At 21.5% G+C, this 25,514-nt stretch overlaps 1 protein-coding gene across 1 annotated transcript; it reads left to right on the top strand.

The window, feature by feature from the left end:
• The first annotated feature begins 1,846 nt into the window (after positions 1-1,846).
• Positions 1,847-24,981, top strand: LOC145829765 (CDC42 small effector protein 2-B-like). Its single transcript, XM_082937635.1, has 4 exons — positions 1,847-1,922; positions 3,086-3,181; positions 19,845-19,940; positions 24,605-24,981. Exons 1-3 carry the CDS (start codon positions 1,860-1,862, stop codon positions 19,932-19,934), a joined length of 249 nt encoding a protein of 82 aa, XP_082793761.1. The 5' UTR covers positions 1,847-1,859; the 3' UTR covers positions 19,935-19,940; positions 24,605-24,981.
• The last annotated feature ends 533 nt before the right edge of the window (positions 24,982-25,514 follow it).

Raw genomic sequence — 25,514 nt, forward strand, 5'->3', positions numbered from 1 at the left:
CTTTACAAGATAAGTGGTAATTGCATAATTTTTTATTGCAAAATAATATACTTTATTATAAAAGACAATTTTTTTCACTCAATGCAGTATGATATTCAAGTATGCTAACTTGAAAAAACTTTGCTATAAACTATTTAGTTTAAAACTAATTAGTAAAAATATAATTAAAAAAAGAAGTTTTCAAATACTCATAAAGTTTCAGATATACTTGCTAATTAATACCAGAAAATCTCATGAACGTTGCTAGATTTTTTTCAAACATAAGTTTGTTTAAAAAATTTATAGTATACATAATAAATGCGTTTTACTCATAAAATTTATTTACAAAAGTTAACAAAACTAAAGTTTGTTTACATTTTTGTTTTGTTTAATAATGTTAAAAGTTAGAAATTTAAACTTTTATCTTATGTATATGTTTGTAAACTTTCTATTAGTATTTTGGTTTAATAACACTGGTTTTATATAATTAAGGCCATAGGGGGGAGGGTAAGCCATGTTTTTTACAAGGTGATCTTATTCTAAAGAGTTTTTTCTAAACTTGAAAGTGCTTTTTATCGTTTTATAAAATTCAAATTATTTTTTATTATATTTGATATATGACTAGTCAAAGTTGGGCCGCATAATAGGTTCCCTATTGAAAGGGAAAACTAAAACAGCAAAAAAAGACTGTTTTATTTAAAATCTATCTCCTAAATTTTTCAAGCAATCTTCTTCAAACTTTCACAGTCTAATCTTTATACAAAAACAAAAAAACATTACTTTAGAATTTAAAAAAAAAATGTGAAAATATTGCTTTTTTGAAAAAAAAAAACATTTTTTTTTAATTTTTGTAATAAAATATTTATTTTTTTGCGTTATTAAAATATTTAAGTTATGTTTTTTCCTTTTAATATAAGGAACATTTCCTAAAAATTTGAAGAATGTTGTTTGAAAAATTAAGGAGGAGATAGATTTTTAGTGAATTTTTAAACTTCTGAGAAAATTGACCCCAAAAAGTTTGCGGTCCATACGTTTGTATCGGAAACTTTTTTACAAAAAATAAAATATCTCAAAAATTAAAATATATTTTTGAATTCTATAAAAACAGGCTTGTAGTTTGATTTAAAGCTTTCATATAAAAGTCAAAAATATTTTTTTGTAAAAAAAAATGTTGGACCCCCCCTCTATGGCCTTAATAATATTGTATTACTTTTTGGAAAATCTAGTAACTAATGTAGTTGATATTTATTCTATTTTATAGAAAATATTTTGAGAAAAGGTCAAAATTGTGTGAAGACAAATTTGCACAAGGTTACTAAATTGCACAAGGGGATTAAATTGCACAAAGACAATTTTGCACCAAGGCTTAAATTTGCATGGTCATTTTTGCACAAGAGTAAAAAAAGAAAACAGAGTAACAAAATAAATGATAAATTAATGTTTAAAAAGAAAAATAAAAAAGTTACTGACTGAGGGTAAGGGTTAAGGGTAACAGTGAAAGTGAAAAAAAAAACTCGCGTAAAATTGTCTGCTTGTGAAAAAATGTATTTGTGCAATTTTATCCCCTTGTGAAAAAGTGTCTTCGTGCAAAAGTATCTTTGAGCACTCATACAGTTTTGTTATTTTTTTCCCTTGTGCAAATTTGACACCTACCCATATATTTTAATTACATTTAATTATTTTTTAATATTTTCAGATACTTATTTAGTAAATATGGCTTATACAATATTTTAATTAATTAATTTTTTCAGATACTTGTCTAGTAACTATGGTAGATACAACTATATTTTTTTTATTATTATTTTTTAGATACTTATTTAGTAAACATGGCACAGCAATATTTTAATTAATTAATTTTTTTAGATACTTATTTAGTAAACATGGCAGACACAACAATTTTTTGCTTCACTTGCTGCATCAACACCCAGAAACCTGGAAACAGAGTCAGTTTTATAAAATAAGTCTTTGTTTTGTTATTTTTAAATGTTTCATAACATTCTGAAACATTTAATGTTTTGTCTTCAATTCAGTTTTAAACATAGCAATTATAAAACTATTATTTAGTTTTGGTTTTTCTCAGTTTGTTTGTAGAAAAATTTTATGTTGCTGAATTTCAAAGTTTAAATGTTTATCATTTAAAGAAATGTATTGTATTTAAACATTTCATAATTAAAGTAGTGTTTATTGTTCATATATATAACATTTAACACACTTAGCTGTATATATATCATTTTACAAAAATTTTAGGGACAAAAAACTAGTATAAAGTTCTTAATTTATTAAAACATAGTTTTTGCTATTAAGGGCATAGGGGGGAACGTCGAACATTTTTTTTTGCTAACAATAACATTGGATATTATATGAAAGCTTGAAGTATAAACTACAAGCTAGTTTTTATAGAATAAAAAAATCTTATTTAACTTTTGACATTTTGTAATTTTTATAAAAAGTTTCCGATACAAGCATTTGGATAGAAATTTTTTTGGGGTCAATTTTCTCTGAAACTTTAAAAATTACTAAAAATCTATCTTTTTTTTCCTTTTTTGAGCTAGAGACCTCAAACTTTTAGGAAGTGTTCCTTTTATAGTTTAAAAGACTTTGAGTGTTGAAATTTTAAAAATATTAAAAAATAATTATTTAACATAAAAAAACACAAAAAAAGTTTTTTTTTTTTAAATAAATATTTTATTTTTTAAAATTAAAAAAAATTGCAGCGTTCAATCTTTTTTAATTACTTGCTGTAAAAACTTGAAGAAGATTGGTTAAAAAATGAAGGAGGAGATAAATTTTTAATAAAATGATGTTTTTTTGTTTTTCTTGTTTGTGCCTCCTATTAGTAACCTATTGAGGTCACCAAACTTGGTCCCTCATATCTCAAAAATTACTTTGACTTTTTTCAAGCAGTTAAAAATGTCTGATAGCTCAGATAAAACTCTATAAAATAAGATCAACGTGTTAAAATTAAGATGCACCTCCCTATGCCCTTTATGTAGGTACTTCTATATTTTTACTAAAAAGAATTAAGAAAAAATATAATTAAAGAGCTTCTTTTGAATAGCACAAATAAATACAAAATATTCTTCATATTTGTTAATTTGTTTCACAGAAGCGCAGGAGGAAATTGGATCCTTCAATGATCGGAGCCCCAGTGAATTTTCAGCATCTCAATCATATCGGTAGTGGAGAGAGCGGTGGTGATGGGGTAAGTTGTTTGAAATTTTTTTTATTTATATACTATATTATAATTATTACAAATTAAATAGATTTTGAATGTATTTAATCACATTGGTAGTGGAAAATCTGGACAGTGTATGTATATTTCAATTTTTTTTTTTAAATTAATCATTCTTACTTAATTAATCATGTTACATAAAATATATTTGAACCACACCAATTATGTGGCATGTAAAAAATCATATAACATGGTTTATTATCAAATATGTACTTGCCATATTCTTACTGATTGTTTCATTATTCATTAACCAACTTCAAGTTTATTTGTATTATTTCTAAATAACTGATGTAAGCTTTATAAACTTTAAAAAGTTCAAGCATTGTGTTTTGCATTATATTTATATTTTTTATTATTTTGAAATAATTGTTGTAACTTTGTTTTCTTATGCTAACTATAAAGTCCATAGTCCAATGTGTGTTGTTTTGTTATTTTATTTTGTATTTTTGGTTATGTGTTAAACTTGTTTACTTTTTGTATTTGAAACAGTTTTTAAAAATTTCAATTAAAAAAACAGATAGTAGACTTTAGTAAAATGTTTTCTTTTTAAAATTTTACAATTTGGCATAATGTTTTTATTGAAATTCAAATATGAAAAGTTATATAACAGTTTGATTGTGTGCTTTATTTTATTCAAATTAATATTTCTAACAATTGAAAAAAAAATTCTACAAACTTGGAGAACAAAATTTGCCTTATAAATTTTCTCTAAAGGATGTTTGTCAAACATAAAAGTATGACTACTTCCTTTACTAGTAAGTAAGCAACTTGAAGCTGTTAGTGTATGAAATAATCTGCTTAATTAAAAGTTGAAGTCCATATTTAAGCATAAGAATTGTAACTGGCTTCAAAATTTCAAACATTTTAAAGCAGACTTAAACAACTACTATAAATATGAAAAATTAACAAATAAATGTTTAAATTTGTTATTATTAATAAACTAGGTTTTTGTTAGCATGATAAAAATGTTTAATAAAAACTTAAATTTAAACATATACATGAATTACATTTGAACAAGTCTATTTTTAATTTGCTGAATCAAAGTTTTAAAGTTTACATAGTAGTACAGTGCTTATTCACTTATCCGGACATGTTGGGCAAGATATTCTGTAAGCATGTCCAGATAAGAGTTTTTCTGGATAAGTAAATAATTTTTTTTTTCATAAAATAATAAGACTGCTGTATATGATGCAATGCATAATAAATAATAAAAGCTCAGCTCCTCATTTTTTGCTTTTCAAATTTTTTCTTCACTTTTCAAAATGTTGTACAAACTCATGCTTAGGCAAAACTGCTTCATTAAAAAAGACTTTGGCATATTTTTTTTACTATTTTAAAAACTTCTAGCTCATATTTATGTTGGTATGTGTACTGTGTAAAACTTATATAATTTATAAGTAAAAATAACTGAGATGCACCTCATCTATATGTTTGAATTAACAACTTTTATAATATAGGTTGAAATAAAAATCAAAACTTTGACCACCAGAAAACTTTAAAAGTTTAAATAAAAAACTTTAAGTAATATTTTTAGTAACATTGTTGAAAAAAATTACTTTACATTAAAAAGTTTTTAATAACTAAAGTAGTTTTGAACATTATCGAATGGAAGCTATAGTAGTATTATAACGTCATAATAATGAACTGAAATACAGAATTTATAAAATAACTTAAGATTTTCTTACAGCATTAAAGCTTTAATATTGGTATCTCACAAAATTGTTTGTGTTAAATATTAAAGATTTTTCAAAATCTTATCTCGACTAAAACTGTCTGGATAAGTGTAGTCCGGATAAAAGAATAAGCACTGTACTATACTTTTTATTTAGATTTTTTAGAAAGTTTCAGTGAAAACTGTCAGCATCAATCAAACTTTACATTGAAACTTTTAAATTTTAAAACTTGGCAGCATTATTGATCAAATACTTTGAAAATAAAATAGAAAATAACTAATGTTGCTGTCTAATGAGGTCTAGACTTTTTTCATTAAATATTTATAAAGTATATATTGAAAAGCTCTTTTGTTTAAACTTTTCAGGTATTTCTATTGATTAAATACTTGAATTTAAGTTTTGTAAATACAAGGTTTTATCTATTAGCTGGTATATGTTTACCCTTTTTTTTTATTTTGTTTGTCTAAATGAATCCATATACATATTTATTAAAACAGAATTATAGTAAACTAAATAACCAAGCATAATCTTTTATGGACATACATATAAAACGTTGATAGAATACTTACAAGTTTTTTAGTTATCAAACTTTAAATATTCCAGTTTTTGGTCCTTGATAATGATTGTAGAAAAGTTTAATGATTATACATATCTTTTTTTTACAACAAACTTTGGCCAACCTTAAAAAAAAGATTTTAATATGATTTAAAACTTTAATGTTTTGAATAAAACCAATATGTATTTATTATATTTTAATTAAGCTGCACTATGTAGTTCATAGCATTTGATAACAAAACATGTTTTAGGATATAAGTACTAATAATTAACTTTAAGACAACCAAATAAAATTTTAATAATAATAGCAAAAAAAAAGTGAAGAAATGTGTTTGTTTTTATTTTAAGTGTACAAAAATTGAAAGATGTAATCAAAAAAAAAAACTCAAATGAAACTAGAAGTTTTTATTAAGATACACCCTTTTATAAGGCATGTAATTTTTTCTTGTACTGGTAAAGCTTATACAAACAGTAAATAAACAATAGATGCTTGTATAAACAACATGAATGTAAATAAGTTGCTTGTGTAAACTAAAAGATAAGTTTTCTTGAGCTAGTGTATACAAGTTTTTATATAACTTCTTTGTTTAAGCAAATTCATGTGAGATTTCTTAAACTATCTGCATGATATTTTAATCGAAGTAAATTTGAGTAATTGTTTATTATATATAAAACAGTCTTGTTAACAAATTTTTATAATAATGAAATTGCTTAAATAAACTTGTTATTATGTCTTTACGTGATCAAAACTTATTTTGGTTTATGTAACACTTTTTTTACTAATATTCTGTTTATTAAAATAATTTTTGTTAGGTTGTTTTATAAATATAATCTTGTTTTGTCGGGGTAATTATAAAGTATTAAATTAAATAAGTAAGTATTTATTCATATTAAATAATATTATTGGCAATGTTTTACTGACATGTTATTTTGATTTTTCTAAATATTTGATTAATAATACTTTTTGGTTTTTGTTTACCTTAATGATAAAATTAGAGTTTGAAAAAAAAGTTCTTTGTTTCTATTGAATTAGACTTACTGTATATTAGCACATAAGTCATTTTTTTTGTTTGCCCGTTAATTTATATTATAACAAATTTGATTTCCATAATAAAATGTAACATGTTCATAATAAAACCATACACATATGAAAGACAAATAAGACATTTTTTTTAGACAAGTAAAAAAAAGAAAGAGTTTAAAAACCAACTATCAGTAAAAAACGGATTGTAAATATTTTAATTAAGAAAAAAAAAATTTTTAGCCATGACATTGTCTTTGTATACTCATATTTAAAATTAGATAACAGTAATACATGAAGTTAAATAAACTTGATTAATGAAATATGATTAATTTTACACTCATTGCTTATATTTCAAAAATGTAGACTATTTTTAAATTATGCTAAAGTGGACTTAATAAATAACTTAATAAGTTAAATTTACTTAAAGTAGTTTTTTTAGACAAACTTTGCTTATCTCGGGTGTTAAATTTTGATTACAACATTATATACACAAATATCTATATAATGAATATAAGTATTTTAGATATAACACAGTGTTAATTTTTTTTTAACTTCACTTAAACACCAGTAAAAGTGATATTATTTACAGTTTACCAAATAAACATAACGTTATTTATAGTGCCTTTTTTATTTATTTTTATAAGTAAAACTTAAAAAAGGGTTATATGAAAGTAATTGATACCTTTAAATAAAAATAATGTTATTTTTAAAATGCTCATTTTTTCCACGAAAAAAAGTAAAAAATAAAACACTTGCTTTTCTAAAACTATAACTTTCGGTTAATTTATGGGCAATTGAACTCAATGTGTTCCTTTATTGCAATTTCTATTACTAATCGTATGTCCAAATAAGATGTTGAAATTTCTGTTTTTACTCACCTATGTAATAATGACACGTAGGAATGATAAAGTTAACATATAAGTTTAAATAAAAATATAAGATCTCTGTATATTGTTTTAAAAAATCAAATAATATAATATAAAATGAAATTTAAAAAGCAGTTTATTTTCTTTTTGAGTTTTGATGTAAAAATAACTATAACTTCAAAAAAAAAAGCTTTTAACATTTTTATATCAATTAATAACAATTTAATATGAATTTTTAATACGTTCGTTTTGTTTTTACAGTTATTTACATTCAATGTCAGTAGTAAGTAAAAAAAAACATATAAAAATGATTTTTCTGATTTTATGACGTTAATCTTAAAAAAAAACAAATATAAATTTTTACATTTAATAAGATAAACATAAATTCATTTCCTGTGTTTGTATAAGAAAAAGTTAATTTCTCAATAAGTTGATTTATTGAAAAGGTATAAAAAATTCACTTACTGTAAAGTAATTGAATTAGATTGAAATTTCAATAAATAAAAAAATTAAATTAAAAAAAAAAAACATCAAGATAATTATGATAAACAATGTGTAAAAAAAAATGCAATTTTTATAATTCTTATATTTTTTTAAAACATTTACCCTTTTATGCTCATATATAAATGGAAAGATTGAAAATTCGTAAAAACAAGTGAAAAAAATATGATATTACATTTTGTCAACATTTCCAATATTTGTTATTTAGTTTTGAAATTAGTTTCTCTAAAAAACTTCCATTGAATGCGTTTCAAAGTTTTATGAATAAAACTTTTGAATGAAAATTTAAGTTAAAGTTCAACGACGTTTTTGTTTATTTATTTTGAATTCAATAAGTATTTCTCCGTGGGTATATTTATTCGATAGCTATTTTTTTAAGTAAGTTTACAATTTTAGTTTTAATATAAAAGTTTTGATAATTGTCCAAAAAAAAACAGACAAAAACTAACTTTGTTTTTATAGTAACATAATTTTTCTAAAAAAATATTTTATGGTTAATTTATATCAGAAATACATCGTGACTACAATATAATTGCTTAAAGTCAAGATATTTTCAAAATATTGGTTAGAGTAAAACATTTACTCGATATAAGTGTTATTTAAATTTTATTGTAAACATTATAATTTAAAGTTAAAACTTATTACAAGATTCGATTGTTAATTTTCGTAGTAAAAAAATGTTAAAGAGAAACGCTAATCTTGTTTTAAATTCATTACACTGATTGTTGTTAAAACATTGTTGAAGCACTTATAATGAAGTTAATTCGATGTTTAAACACTTTCAAACGTGTCATTTTAAATGTTCTGAAATTAATGTTTTACATAAAATTTTCTGATTTATACATTATACGTGCTATTTTAACAAAAAATTGTAAAAATATGCAAACATAAATATTTGAATAAAAAGTAGCTATGTAATTGTAAGAAAAATGCATTTATAAGTAAAACACGGTCCTTGAAAAATTTACAATTATAAATATAAATAGTCTGTACGTGTTATTTTTAACGTTCTAACATAAAAATTTACAAATGATTTAATCCGTTTTCGTAAATTAAATACATGAAAACGTGAACATGTTATTGTGAAAAACTTGTTAAATATATTGTAAAAATATTCTTAAAATAAAATATTCTAATTGTTTTAAAAGTGATATAAGTTTTAACACGTATAGACATTTTAGTACATGTAGTTTTAACTATTTTTGTACAAAATCTTTGTTTTAGTTACACTTTATTAATATGTGTATGTGTATTTCTTTGTTATTCATCCTTAAGTATGTATTTATTTGCAAAACAGTTGTTTTTTTGATATTTGTGTTGTTATCTTAACCTAAGTAACTTGTCCTTTTTTTGTGAAATAACACATACTTCTATTATAAATCTTTGTTTTGAATATTTTTATAATAATTTAAGTTTTTTTTTACGGATTTATAAACTAACTTGGATTTATAGTTTAATCATTATGTATTAATATTTAGAAAATTTACATAAGACCTAAAAAGTAAAGGTGTTAGCTATTCTATAATACTGTATTTATTTTAAAAACTTAAATTTTTTTTGATTTACTAATTTTGTCTAAATAAGATAATAGTTATGAAAAATTAATATTGAATTAAAAAAAATCTAGTGTAAAGTTGAAAAATTCTCCAAAAATGCTTTTTATTATAAAATGTTTTTATAATTTTTTTTTATACTTTAAAGGACATACTTTTTTTTGTATTCAGAGATACACTAAGAATATTTTTATCTGGGAACAATAAAAATCATTTTCAAGTGCATTGGTGAAATTTAATGATTATAAAATTCATAAATGAAATTACTTAAGTTTCTATTATACTGTTACAAGTTTTACTAATTTGTTATAAATTGTTTTGGAAATAAATCAGAACTTAATTAAATTTTACTTAGTTGTTCATTAAGTCTGGTACAAGTAATTGCCAAGAAAAAATATCTTTAGCTTGCCTAAGTAAAACATTTTTCTCGACAAAAGTTAAAATTTGTTTTTAATACTTGACGGTTGTTAAAATTTATTTTAAGAAAACATGTCGAAACTACACACATCATTATAGTATGTATTTAAGTAAAACATGTAATTTAAGTGTTTTAACATAGATTCTAACAAGTATAATATTATTTCTAAAAGTGGTGAAATTGAAGTAATTCATTGTTATCGACAAAAATGTTTAATTTTGATTTTATGTAAATAAAAATATTAAAACGAGGTATTTTCTTATATTGTTAAACGTGTTATTTTATATGTTTTTAGGAAATTTTTACACAAAAAATTTGATTAGTTTAAAATACGTCTAAACGTGAACATATTAAACTTTTAAACCTGTTAAAACAAAAATTAATTTTAAACAAAGATAAGTTTTAGTTTTAAAATGGTATTTTAATTTACACGAATTTACCTTGAACTAAGTGTGTAAGTTATTATTATTACATCATTTTTTCTGATTGTTACAAAGTACATATTAAACGTAGAAATATTAAACTTGTTAAAACACAATAAAATTAGGTAGCTGTTTTAAAAATAAAACAATTTTTACCACGTATATACCTCCAACTAAGTTTGTGAAGTTGTTATTGTCTACTTTGGGTGAGGATTATTTCTTTTGTGCCTTTACTTTGTTTATTATTTCACTGAACTACTTGATAAAAGTTATGTAAGTTCTTTTAAAATTCACAGTGTTGATAAAATTATTTTTAGTAAATTTGTAAATATAGTTGCTGTTGGAGTTTGTTGAATACAAAGAGCTTTTGACTCACAGATGTGTTGTGATTTAAATTATGTAATGTTTATAGTTTTTAAATAGTTCAAATCTTGAAAATCTTTTCTTTCAGTAAGTAAGTTGCTAATTATGGTTGCTACTCAAGGAATTTATTGAACATTATAAGTTTTTTAAAAATTCATAATAAGGTATAATTTTATATATTTAGTAAATAGTACTTTGATAACAGAAAGTTTTCAAGTTGTAAAGGTAGTTTTTTTCTTTCAGTAGTTTAATATATTCTTTTATATTATAGCAAGCGGTTTTAAAAACTTATGTAGACTTTAACCTTTAATAAAATTCAATGTCTAGTTCAAAGTATGTGAGCAAATTTTTTTTGTGTTTTTTATTCTTTTATTTTCTTTGTTGTTTTAAGTAAGTGGTCTAAAAAATTCTATTTATGGTTGTGTTTCTTGTTTTTTTTTTAAACTGTCTCCTCTATATTTATTGAGTATTAATATTAAGACATGTTATGGCTTTTGAATTATGAACTAATTAACTTATACTTATTTCATTAAACATTTAAAAGTCCAATACATTTTAAAAACCAGCTAAAAACTAAAACAGACTAAGTATTTTAGTAAGGTTTCAATAATAAATTTCATTAGTTAAAACAAAAATATTCTAACCTCATTTACACTTTAACCTTTTAATAAATGTCTAAGTGTCAGCTTATAATGTGTACCAAACAATCAATTCTTTTGTGTTTTATTTTCATTTGTAGTAAATTTTAATAGTTAAGTATCTTCATTGATTATACATTGTTCATTGATTTCTATTGATTTAGTTAAATTCATTAAAATCTACTTACAAAACAGTTTAGGTTTTATTTTTAATTCTGGCTGATTTAAGTTAATTTTAAAATATAAATTTCCTTGTATTTGTTTATAATTACACACTTAAAAAAAAATATCCTGTATATGTTTAAAGTTTACTAGTTCTAATAAATACAGTTTTTAACATTACCTATTTCGTAACTTTACATTATCGTTCTCTGTTTTTTTTTCGGTTTTTAGGGCTAGTGTTTTATCGTTAATTTAATTATGGCTAAGTTAGAGTTTTAAAATAAATTTGTTATTGAGTGTGGAACAAATTAAAATAATTTAATAAATATTAGTTTAACATTTATGAACTTGAAATTAAAGGCATTAATTGTAAACCAAATTAAAAGTTGCCAAATATCATATTTTTTTGTAAGTTAGTTTAAACACTATGTAAATTTTTGTTTATATTTCATTTTTAATAAATTTTTATCAGTATAATTTTTGTCGTTGAACATAGTCGAGTTAGTTTAATTAAAAATAATTTAGACGATTGATGACTTTCAAATGAAAGTAATTTAGTCTTTTTATACACATTAGTAGGTTCTTTTGTAATTTTTATTTTCTTTGTCTTTTTTGTTGTCTTAGCTTAAGTAAGTCGCTACTTGTTGGACTTTCTATTTATAAACGTTCTTTTATTTTCTTTTGTTTACTTTTATTTTTGTTTACTTTTATTTTCGTTTTCTTTGTGTTATTTTTAAGTTGATTTTTTCAGTTTTTTTTCCTTATTTAATCCTAATGTTGTTGTAGAAACCTAAGTACTGTATAATTGTCTGTTGTTTAGTTTACTGTTAGTAGATTTTAGTTTCTTTATTTAAGGTTTAGTTTTCTTTGTTTAATAGTTCTATTTTTAATATTCAATATATATTATTTTAAATACATATAAAGTTGCATTTTCTTTATGAAATTAGCTGTTACTTAATTGTTTTTTAGTGTCTAGAATGACGTTGAAGTTTAATTTACAAATAATTAAGTATTTAAATCTGAAAAGTTCTCTTTTAACTATAAATACAACTATTTTAAAGATGAAATTTCTGTTAAGATGTTTTTTATAAGAAAAGTCATTAAAAAGTTACATGTAGTCGTTTAACATAGTTTTTTTGTAAGTTTAAAAATAATACAATATGTGTAGTATAGTTGGTTTAAAAATAATTAATTTTTAAGTTTAATCAAGTAAATGACTAACATTAGCTATATTGAAACAAATACTGTTTACATAGAGTAGTATAGACTGATAAATATATTTTAAAAAGTTTGTCTTTTAAAATTACACAACTACATTTACAAAGGCAAAATTAACTAACAGAAATTTTTATGTGTAATAAAAATTGACAGCAAAATTGCAGTAATTTTTTGGCTCAAAACTTCAGATGTGAAAGTTAATCTGTTTTGAAAAGTAGAGACAAAACATACAAAAAAGAAATATAATAATAGAAAAAAACATTAGTCATCTTTCCTTTGTAAAAATCAATAAATTTGTCTGTAATATGATTTGTTTGAAATAATTTTGCTTAATGTAAATAACTTTTAATAACTATTTAAGCATAAATCACTAAAATAATTATTTATTAACAGTTTTTAAAATTATGTGTAAATGCAGTGATTAGTAACATTTTATGTATCTAGGTTTAATACTTTATAAGTATATATTAATATGTTAATTTAAAAAAGATATCATAAACATAATTATAATATAAAACAATGTTTATAATGAGTGAATAAAATATTACCTTGAGCATTACTTATTTTAATAAGATGACTAAAACTATATTTAGTGTTTACTTTTTAAATAAAAAGAACAAGTTATGCTTTTAAATGATTATTGGAAGATTGACTTAAATAGTAAAATAATCTATGTGATTTTATTGGCTTAACATAAACACACATAATTTCAGCCCAATTTGTGTCACAACAAAAAAAATATTGTTTTAACAAAAAAAGTATAAAATTAACAGATATAAGTAAAACTATTTTTTATAATTTGATGTGATTCATATTTAATAAATTGTACCAAAAAAAAAAAGCAAATACATAAGTTAAAATAAACTATAATCACATGCTTTCAAAAATACAACATGTATAAAACCAACACTTGTTAGTTATCATGTCACACATACTCACCTATCATGCACTTTCTATTGTGACGTATCAATCCAATTTGTACTTTCTATTATGACGTAACAATGTGACGGTTACGACGTCACGTAATTGCCACTCACATTATTGCAATTATTCTTCAATTTCATGAGAAATTTAGCGTCAATTTAAACTTACGTTTTTGCACCGGAATATTTATATCAAATTTTTTAAGTATATTGTCCTTTTTTGCTCGTTATTTTTTCATTTGTGGTCTTTCGATTTTTGCTTTTTATAAGTTAATTTTTCTCATATTTTTTCTTTCAGTATTATCGATGTTTTTTTTTATCTAATATTATAAATAAGCTTTTTATTACACCTATAAAAGTTTTTTTTTTGTTTTTAGCTAGCATTTTACTTAAAAAGTAAGTAACTTATTGTTATGTTTCTAAATAATATTAAATCTTTAGTTTTGCATCTCACCTCTTTTTTTTAGATTTAAATTATTTTGAACTTTTGAATTAACTCAAAACAAGATCACTAAGTTTGTTTAAAAATGGTCTTTAATTTTATGAATTCTATGTAAGTTAAGTAAGTAGACTACTTTAGTAAGCGTTAAAATTTTTCGATAAATTTGTTTTAAAATTTTTTATAAAAGATTATTATTATAAAATGAGTAAAATACCTACATAATATAAATAATGTTTGTTAAAAGAAGTTGTTTTAAGTCTTATTGTTTTAATATAACATTTATATTTAATATTTTAATATATTCTCAGAAACTTATAATTCCTTGATGTCTGAAGTTCAAAGTTTGTTTTCTTTTACTGTAAAGTTTTCTTTAGATGATTTTAATCTATAATTTTAAATGTGTAAAGATTTTTTATGTAGTTATTTGTACAGTTTTGTTTATTACGGACAAGTTCAAACTATATTTACATTCACGGAAAGTTTTCTTTTAACTTGTATCATTTTTTTTATGTGGTTTATAATATTAATAGTTGTTTAACTATTGTTTGCTAACAACCGATTACTTGTTTTTGAATGTTTTTTTTTGAACTTTTAGTGAATTGAACCAATATTTGACTTGTTTTTTTAAAGAGTGTTATATTTATCTAACAAAATAATAACAGTTTTTGTGTTTGGCGTTAAATTTTAAGTTTAAAATATTAAGGTCAATGTTCACAGTTACACAGCAGTAATAATAATTATAAATTCTAATTTTTCGATATTTTTATAATTTTTCCATACTCTTTCTATAGACATGTTTTCGTTTATTTTATTTTTTCTTTTAGTGGTATTGTTTTTTAACAGAAGTTAAAATTAAATCAGTTATAATAACTTACTAAAAAAAAATAAGAAGAATTTTATTAGTTCTGAATATTAAATTAACACAATCTTGCTAGCGAACAAATTTAAAACAATTAAAACCACAGTTTGACCGAACATAATTAAAATAAATTGCATATTATTAACTTGCGTGTGTTACTAATTAGATTGAAACCTTTGGTGAAATAATTAATTTAAAATTATTGAATTAACCCTGTTTGCAGAAATTTAAAACAATTAATACAATTTTGTTTTTATGCATCAGTTTAACTGATATTAACTTATACTAAGCTTTGTTAAAAACATAATACTAGTGAAATTAACTTATTTGACTCAGGTAATTAAAACTAGTTGTGTTTTGTTAAAAACTCTGCTTAAATTAAGAACTTTACTAATATTAATTATTTTGAATTACGTTATTGGTCTTGGTTTGCAAAATGTGTAATTAGTCTTCATAAAACTTTGTATTGTTTATCAGTCAAATCTTAATAAATTTATTCATGTTTTACTATATATAATAATAAAAATAAACAAAATTCCGTATGATATTAAGATAAAGTGTTGAAATTGTTAAGTCTTGTTACATTTAATTAATTCTAAACCAATGTTTAAAACTTATAAATAACAATAACCGTAAATACTTACACCTGCTATTAGATTAGATTAGTTTTATTTTTATTGAAATTTTTATAACACTAATAAGATCATGTGTCATTTTTGTCTATTTTTATTTTAACGACTAGACGTTTGAAAACAATTTTTCGTAATTAATTTCAATCAGACACTCGACAGCAAATCACATATGTTTATAAAGGCATGAATAATTAGATAAAGTTATGATTGCTTTTACATCCTATTTATGAAACTTGTGCTTATTAACTAAGATTTATTGTAAAGCTTTTATAAAAACTTGTATAACGTTATTACAACTTAATTAGTTGTTTTTTTTACAAAACTTGTAAAAATATATTATTTCAAACACATTTTAATGAGTAGATAAATTATCTACGTGAAAATTGAAATGTTTAAAATTTATATTTTTGTGTAAACGCTAAATATTTTTGGTCTATTTTAACAAAAAGGTTGTTAATTTTATTAATGTGATTTTAATTAACACGCTCTTACAAGATTTTTATGAAAACTTTTAAATGTTTTAAATACAATCATTGTTCAACATAATATTAATAATCTATGTGAATAACTTATCTCTTAAACAATGAGTTCACTTTACAAAAGTTAGTAAAATATTTTTAGTCAATTTTTAACAAAAGGTAAAAGTTTGCGGTTTTAAGTTTTTGTTTTTTCACAACAATTTATAAATAATGGGAGTGAATTTAAAATACAAAAACCAATAAATTAGGCAATTGACAAAACTTTGTATTTTTTTATTGCCTTAAAAGGTAAAGTTTTATTTCTTTTCCTGTTTAAATTGAACTTGAAGATTTTGTTTTATCTACGTCATATAAGAAGGTTTTTAAAAATTAGTTTCTCACAAACCATTGAAATTTTAAAAGTTTTTTCTAGCTAAAAACAATTTAACAATACTTGGAAAAATTTCTTTTTTTAATTGGTAGTGTAGTTTTTTCACTTAAAAATGTTTTTATGACATTCATTGTCATCAAAAAATTCTTAACATGTTTATACCATTGTCAGATAAGTTCTTAAAAAAATTAAGTTTTAATTGTAAAAAAAAGTTTTACGAATAAAAAAAATGTCCAAAAGTAACATTTCTTATTTAATTTCATCCATTTAAGGTTATATAAAGTTTTATATTGTTTATGAAAAGTTATATACGTGGTTTTATACTTGCGTCATGTTTTTATCTTTATAAATGTACATTATTCTTGGAGTTTACCAAATAGAAAAAAGTTTTTAGGTAAAATTAATCTCTGATGGATACTAATTAAAGTTGTTATTAATGTTTAAGAAGTAACAAAATAATTTTGTTTTCATTCTGACATTTTAATAATTTACAATATTAAAAACAGTGTTAACAATTAAAATACATGTTTAAACTTAAAAACTTTTACAAACATTTTATCGATTAGAATTTAAGAATTTTTTAAATGAAAAAAATTGTAAGTAAAAACTAATCTCTCCAAGAAACTTTTTAAGTTGTTTTTAATGACTTAGAAGTATTAAAATAATTATGTGATGTTAAAATTTCAACCTGATAATTTTCACCAAAAATTTAATAGCGCTTTTTTGTGCTAATATTTAAAATAAAGTTTTACAAGCTTAAATATTTTGTTGGAAAGTATTTTGAAATTTATTATTGTAAATAACGATACTAAAAATGTAAACGTTTCAATGTAGAACTAATTTTAGTTTATTTTAAAAGTAGTTGTTATACATATTACTATACTGATTTAGATATAACCTTAAACTTAAAGTACATGTAATAGTTTAAATGTAGACAACAATTTAGTAAATGTTCTAAATTAATTTAATTAAAATTCGTTGTATGATTGATAGGTTGGCTAATTTACATATAGTTATTTTAATTAAATAGAAAAAGTTCATTAAAACTTTTAAATTGAACTAACTGAATCAGCATATAATTTAATTAGAGTGAAGTAGCTGTGATGGGCTAAAAGATTTTTCCTATTTAAAAATTTGTAAATGAGTGGATATTTTGCGTTCAATTAAGTAAATTTTACAACGAAGTTTTCAAGTCAAGAAATTTTTTAAAATAATTATTTTCCAACTAAAAACACAAAATATTATAAGAAAAATTACAATGTATTTAAAATAATTTTTGATTAGTTTAAATTTGATAAAACAATTTGATGCAGTAATGTTTGAATATTTTGCAAAAATTTTTTATTAATGATATATGAATTTTTACTCTTTAATTTTACGTATAAAATGTTAAATATTATATAAATGTATTTAAATTATGAATAAAAAATCTACGTGACAATCAATACATGTTATGACGTCACAAAAGTTACTTCCGGTAGAAAATGAAAAAATTTATTTCTCATATGTATTCTCAAACATTTTACCTCAAAATAAAGTTAATGCTAAATTTTCTTGCAATTTGTTAATTTTCTAATTATACGTAAACTTTGTAGTAAACTTTAAGTTTAGAATATAAATTAGTATATTTGTGTGAGTTTATAAAACTTTGTGGAAAACTAATTGATTCTTTCGTTAAAATTTTACAATTTTACGTTAAACTTTCTAATTAATTATTAATATAAAATCGCATGAAGTTTGTTTAGTTAAGCATGTGTTTTCAAAAACAGCAAAATTGATTGATATTAATTTGAATTACAAAGCTTTTCATAGATTTCATTATACACTTTTGACAATAGACTGTTTATAAGGCATCTATTTAGAAATTAAAAAACTGTTTAAATTATTTTAATTTTTGAATAGATTAAAATAGTTATTCGAATAATTTCAGTCTAAAATAAAAAATGTTGACACTAAAGTTTATGTTGTGGATATAAAAAAATATGCTACAAGTATTTATTATCAAAATTTTCGAAAGCTGTTGACTGTATTTAAATTTTGCCATTCAAAATACAGAACATATTTTAAAATAAGCCTTTTGCAAGCTTTAATTTGTGATTGAAATGTAAAGCAGTTTTTATTTACTTAGTGTAATAAGTTTTTCTAGCGTAAATCTAGCGTTCAAGTTTTTAAAGCTCGATAAAATTATCGATTAAATTTAAAATGTGATACTTCCCGCAAACAGTTGTTTCTATTGATTCGTAAAAAACGTTAAACTTCCTCATTAATAATTAATTAGTTTGAAAATAAGTTAATGAATAATTAATCACTTAACTGCTCTACTTTTGCAAAAAGTTGCTGAATTTCTTTATTTATATGATCTGAATAAGTAATTCAAAAAATATGTAGTGCCATACACCTGTTAATGGTTTTGAAACGTAAGTGTTTTTGTTTTTGATAATAAATTTATACCTCTATAACTTATAACTGGTTATATGAAAATATATGTTTTTAAGTAGTTCTTCCAAACTTAAATAATACGCAATGAATATGAACAAGTTTTTTGATATTTATGTTTAATTATTAATTTTTCAACTTATTTTTTACAACAGCTTAAAAATAAATTATACATTAATCAAATACTTATATAGATTTAAGTGGAGCAATTTTTAAAATTGTTGAGATTGTGTAGTTGTTAATCTACCAATTTTATTGAAATTAAAAGCTGTTAAGTTTTTAATTTCAAAATGAATTAAAATTGAATTTAAAAAAGCATTAAGTAGTCCAAACTACAAGTTTATCATTTTATTTTAGTATTTTTGGCATTTTGTTTAATTACTGATTAAAGTCAAGTAGCTAAATTCTCAATTAATTGATTCAAATTAGTAAAAACTTGTTAATCTTTGCAGATAATATATTTCACAGTTGCTAAAAATAAGCTTTGCTTTAAAATATGTTCCAATTTAGAGAACTTTAATGGTAAAGTCTATATCTTGATGTCGTATTTGTTGTTTATAATGATTTTATAGTTATTAACTAAACAAATTTATTAAGTTGACTGCCAAATAAATATAACAACAAGTAAATAATATTAAATGTAATTTGTAATTATAAATGTAAAAATGTAATCATTTAATAGACATAGCAAATATCTAAAACTTTTTTTTCATGTTCTAAAACTTTTCAGATTATTCCGTAAACAATTCTTTAAACCAATTTGTCATAACAAAATATTTGTTTTGGTTTAATTGGTTGCTTACAAATTTGCTAATGGTAATGATAAATTAATTTCTTTGAACCATTTTATATAACAAAAGTTTTTCTCAACTTGAATGTTTCTAAAGTATTTAAACTGAAAGTAATATTCTTTTTAAAAATAATTTTTTTTGACTTAAAGATCACAACTTACTGTTTTCTATTGTAGTAGAGACTTTACCATTATTATTATGATTTTTAACAAAATATTTTTATAGCTTTAAGAACATAAGTCACTGTTTTTTTATTTGTAATTGGAACTTGATTATTATATTATTTTTTTAACAAAATGTTTTCATAGCTCCAGGACCACATGAAGTCTAAAGGAGGATATGAGTTCAAGTCTGAAGTGCACGTGGAAAGAAAATTGATTGATGTAAAGAAAATATAAGTTCTGGTTTGTTTGTTTAATATTATTTTATTATTTAATATACTATAAAATTAATGTAGAAATAGTAATTTATTGGTGTTAGGAAAATCAAATTTTTGCTTTTTATATTATAGTATTTTTTTATGCGATTTATTAAATAATATAGTAAATTTTGAAATACAATTAATTGATTTGAAGAAAATATAAATAATTGGCTTGTTTAATTACTATTATTTATATCATATAATATAGTATGAAGTAAATGTAGAAAGAAAGTTTAAATTCTTGTTTTTTTGTTTTATTCTACTATTTGTTAGTAAAATGTAAGTATACAGAAAGTTAATATATATCAAAAAAATCTAAATTTTTTTATTAATTATAGTTTGTTGTATAACTCGTTATTTTTTAGATTCAAAGTAAGTATTTAAAGAAAACTAATTGAGATGTAATGGATAAAGCTCTAATCACGTTTTATCCAATGATTATTTATTGTATTATTTTTATATGTTATTGTTTTTTTGCTAACTGCATTGAACTTTAAAACTTCAAAAACAAAAACTACTACAGGGGTTCTAATTAATATCAAAACTCTATAACCAAACTAATTCACTAAAATACCTCACTTCATTCATAACACAAAGGTATTTTGAGAATTTAAACTCTAACATTTTATTCTAATTAACTTCAAAGTTGTGAATTCCAACACTTTAACTTTTAATATAACACTTGAAGTAATAAATCACCTAGTACTTTAAAGTTCAAAATGTTTTCTAATCTTTCTAATCAATTATAAAATTTGGTTTAGTTTCGAGTGAAAAGAGTTTGAACTTTTTATAAAAATTATTTACAGCTGTTTCTGCTAAATTATAGTCTAAGCATAAAAGTATTGAATATAAAACCAATGTGTTTTGAACGGTGTACTTAAAATGAAATAAGTCCTTAAAAAATTAGAAAAACTTATAAGTAAAATTTATAAGTACTCAGTATAAAAACTTAAGTTTTTATCTTTAAAATGTTTCTGAATTCATTAAAGTTTTATAAGTCGTAATGAAAATCTAAAAGTAATACTTATTTTATCTTTTTAGAAGAAAAATTAAAGTGAACTATTTTATTTGAATTTAATCTTTTTATATAAGATTGTAAAATAATATATTTTCAAAAGTTAAAAAAATAATATAAGAATTACAAACTATGAAGGTTAAACAATTTAGAATGATTATAAGAAAGAAACATAAAATAATAAAAGTTTCTGTGGATTGATTAAAAAGCGTGATGAAAGCTTTAATGTATTTATATTTAAAAAATTTTTAAGCCGATAGTATAAACAAAAATGTTGTATTTAATTAATTAAACCCCTGCAGTTATTTTTAATTTCATAAAATTCATAATTCAAAAGAAAAGAAATGAAGCCTACTAAGTTTTTAAACAAAATAACTTTGTTATTTTACTGTTTGAATTTGTATGTAGTTCACTAAAAACATTTACTTCACAAAATAACAATAACAGTTTTGTACAAGGTGCTTGTTTGTATTTATTAAAAATCACTCGTAATTAAAATCTAATCAAACAAAAAGGGTTATTTCAAACAAAGTCATTATTACCAAAGATTTATTCATAAAAAAGCTATTTTGTTCAAAAAACCTGACCTTTAGATAATTGAGTTGAAAAAAGTGCAAATGCAGAGATTAAAATTCTTTACATTGCATAGGTATTATGCAAATTTTAACTTAGCCGGGTTTATATAAATTAGTTTTGAAACTCGATTCAAACCACTTGGTTTATAATTAATTAAATAAAAGATTATATGAAAAAAAAAACAAAAACCTTTCATTTTACATAAATTTTATACACATTTTTTGTTTATCTTTACTTAAAAACATTGTGCTTTAAACTAATTATTTTCATAATACGTAATGTTTAACGTTTTATTGGTAAATGTACAAGAACAGTTGTATTGCTTGTATAAAAAACTAAATATGTAAAAGTTTTGAAAATTTTTATATAGCTCATTATTACATATGTTTTAATAAAAGAAAAATATGAAGACCTTACTTTATACTTTGTATTTTTTATTAAAAAACACGAAAAAATACGTAACTTCAAGTTGTTATGTGATTAAAATATTAGCAGGAATTTACTTGAACTTCGAAATATTTTGTCTCCTTAATACCTTTATTGTTCGAATTTAAGTTACCAACTTGAATAAAAATAATTGAACACATACAATAATATTTATCTAGTTGTTGTAAATAAATTCCTCTACAATTTATTCGTAATTGCCACTTATATTCTTAAACAACTTTTAAACTAAAGTATTTTTAAAAGTTCTTTAATATTGTTGTAGCAAATAAAATAGATGTGTTTCGCTTAATACTTTTGATTTAATTATTGTGATAAATCTAGTCAGCCAAAATAAAATGAAAGTATGCTTTTTTTTTATTGTAAAGTTCTTTAAATTTACCTGTACTTTAATTTTTTATCTGTTTTTTGCTCGGTTACGTTTTAAAGATAAATTTTTTATCAAATTAAAACTTTAATTACATGACTTTTTTTTGTTCGTTAACTTAAAAAAAGAAAATTTATACATTGAATTTATTAGAACCCTCAAAACTAAAATACTAAAACTATTTTAGTAAGTTCATATAGAGACATATAAAAGAAGCTGTCTAAATTCCATAAGCAACGTGAAATATGCTACATTTAAAGTTTAGAGTTCGAACTCTAATATTAAACTTAATGTTTTGTTTAGGTCCGAACTATCAAATATTTCTGAATCTTTTTATTTTATGTACTAGTTATTTTATTAATTTTCCTATTAATGTTTTTCAGTAGATTATTCTTCTTTAGTTTTGTTTAGAAAGTTTTGTTATTATTGTTTTGAAATTTACTTATACTTGAAAAGTTAATTTATTCACATTTTTATGTCTAGCTTATTTTACATAATCTTAATTACTTATTAATAAATAACAAAAATCATGATATACAAAATTAATTAAGAAATGTTCAAATGTCAAGGTTAACATGGTTTTGAATAAACGTTATTATTATTGTTGCAAAATCTATAGAAATAGATAATTTCTTGTAAACTTTGGTTTAAAGCTTTCCAAATAAGATATCAACTTTAGTTTAATTTGATGCAAATCAAATCGGTTTTTTATTTTTTAAATTTTGCTAGATTTCATGTTTAACTTACTGGTAAATTATCAAACTATAAGTTTTTTAAATTTATTGTGTCCACATTAAATATTTTTATCAATGTTTATAAAAATTCCAAAGGTATAAGTTAAACTTTAAAATATCAGTTTATGGTTGTAAACTTTAAAGCTAAATGATTAAGCGTTTATTTATAAAGTACTCATAAAAAAACTTTTAAGAATACCACAAAACAATAAATCATTTAAATATTAATTTGATTGTATTAAATGATTTATGTTTTAATGATTTATGTTTTATTTAATTTTATTAGAATGTAGTTTAGTGAGTTTGGTTAAAAGACATAAAATATTTTAGTCTACTTGTTTTTGTAAAATTAAATTGTTTAAATATTTATATTTGTATTAAAACTGAAAGTAGTAAAATAAGTATATAATAATTGATGTAAATTGTAAAACAAACTTATACTACAGTTATTTTTATGATAACAAAGTTGTACTTTAAAATTAAGATTCCAAAATATCTCATATTAAACTTCAAATGGTAGTTTTAGTGAATCGATTTGTTTTTGGTTTTAAAGCTTACTTAAAGTGTTTTAAGTCACAGTATTTTATACTCAGTAAGTTTTAAACAATAGTTATGAAAAATATTTATGTTCTTGTAATTATTATATATAAATATCTATTTGTGTGATGAAAATGTGTATGTACGCCTAATTTGTTCTACTATTAAAAGTAATACACTAAACTTTTTTGACTAAATAATCTTTATTAAGTAAAAATAGATACAAATAACAAATTTTAATCAGTCAAATTGTTGTTTCAAAAGTTTACTTAAGTAAGTGCACTTATCCAAATTAGTTTGTTTTAAAGATTAGTGGTATATTGTTTCAACAATACTACTTACAATAAACTAGTGTCTAATATTGTTTGCCTAAATCGTTTAAATGTGTAATTAAAATCGTACCACAATGAGATGATCATTTTAGTGGCTTTTATTAAAGAGTTTGTTCTATTTGTCGAACATATTTATTTTAAAAGTAACTTAAACTATTTGAAATATAAATGTAGACTAAATAAGTTAAAATTATTTATACATTTTAAAGTTTGTGTTCTAAAGTTAAATAACAATAAACTGATTAAAATAACCACTGTTTATAAAGCAGTTTACAATCTTACGTTTTTATTAGCACAAACTAAAACACCTAATAATGCCTAATTATAAAGTATTTTCTTGTTCCTTTAATGACAATATTTTAGTACCTTACATAAATATATTTTGAAATTCTAAAATTTTGATCTTTATGGAACAAACTTTGTTAACATAGTTAAAATCAGTAACAATATTGTTACTTTTATTTTTAATAACTATTTAATAATCCAAACTTGAAAACACATATGTATATTGACAAAATATTATTTACAAACTCTAACACAATAATTTTAATAAAGTTTTAGTTATGCTTGTTTAGATAAAATTCTTCAGAAACTAAATATTCAAATCTAAGTATATGTAGGTAATAGTATTATTTTTTCTAGATATTTTCTACAAGTACGAATCGACATGCTAAAGAAAAATGAAGTCTTCCAAATTCTATTTAGATTTCTACAAAGTATAAGTGGCTTCTTTTGTACAAATTTGTACCAAAAGTTATTATTTTTACCAAAACGTTTGTATATTCTTTCTAATTTTGTTTTTATAGTTTAATTACAAGAAAATTTGTCGAAGTGACTAACTACTAATAAACTTTTTTAGTCTTTTGCAAGTTTGGTTACTATAAGACAAACTGATAAAAGTATTATCTAAAAATTTAAAATAATTAATCTAAATATTGTAAAGTGTTGTTCTGTTTTTGTAATTTTTTAACAGTTTTTGACTATTAAAAAAAACAAACTATCGAAAATCCTGATGAAAAAAAAGCTTAAATATTATATAGTACAATTTTGTGCAATATAAAATAAGTAATTAAAATAAAACTTGAATAGATTTGCAATTTTCTCAGAATTTATTTTGAAATGAATCCAATTTATTTTCTAATTTTTAAATCGTGTATAATAGTTGTGTATAACGAAACTGTTTTTGCTTATAAGAAGCATTATAGATATATTTTATATTTTTCTATGTTTTTCATCTATACAATTATTCTATATTTTGTTTTGTATTTTTATTTTACAAAAATACAAAAATGTTCTTATCAGTTTAGTATACATTACATACTTTTTTAAATGGTTGTAATTTACTTTAAATATTCTAAATTTTGCAACAAAAACCTGCATTTGAAAGTATAATTAGTAGTTTAAAAATAATTTAAAAAAATATTTATCAAGTTTAAAACAAAAGTTTCTATATAGGTTGTAATTGCATTTAACAAATTGCTACTAATATAACTTCTACCTACAATTAATAAGCAGCTTTTATTAGATTTGTACTCCTTTCATGTTTATTTAT

This window comes from Thalia democratica, chromosome 2 (genome assembly GCF_965202585.1).
Source record: "Thalia democratica chromosome 2, ktThaDemo2.hap1.1, whole genome shotgun sequence".
In the NCBI taxonomy this organism is placed as follows: Eukaryota; Metazoa; Chordata; class Thaliacea; order Salpida; family Salpidae; genus Thalia; species Thalia democratica.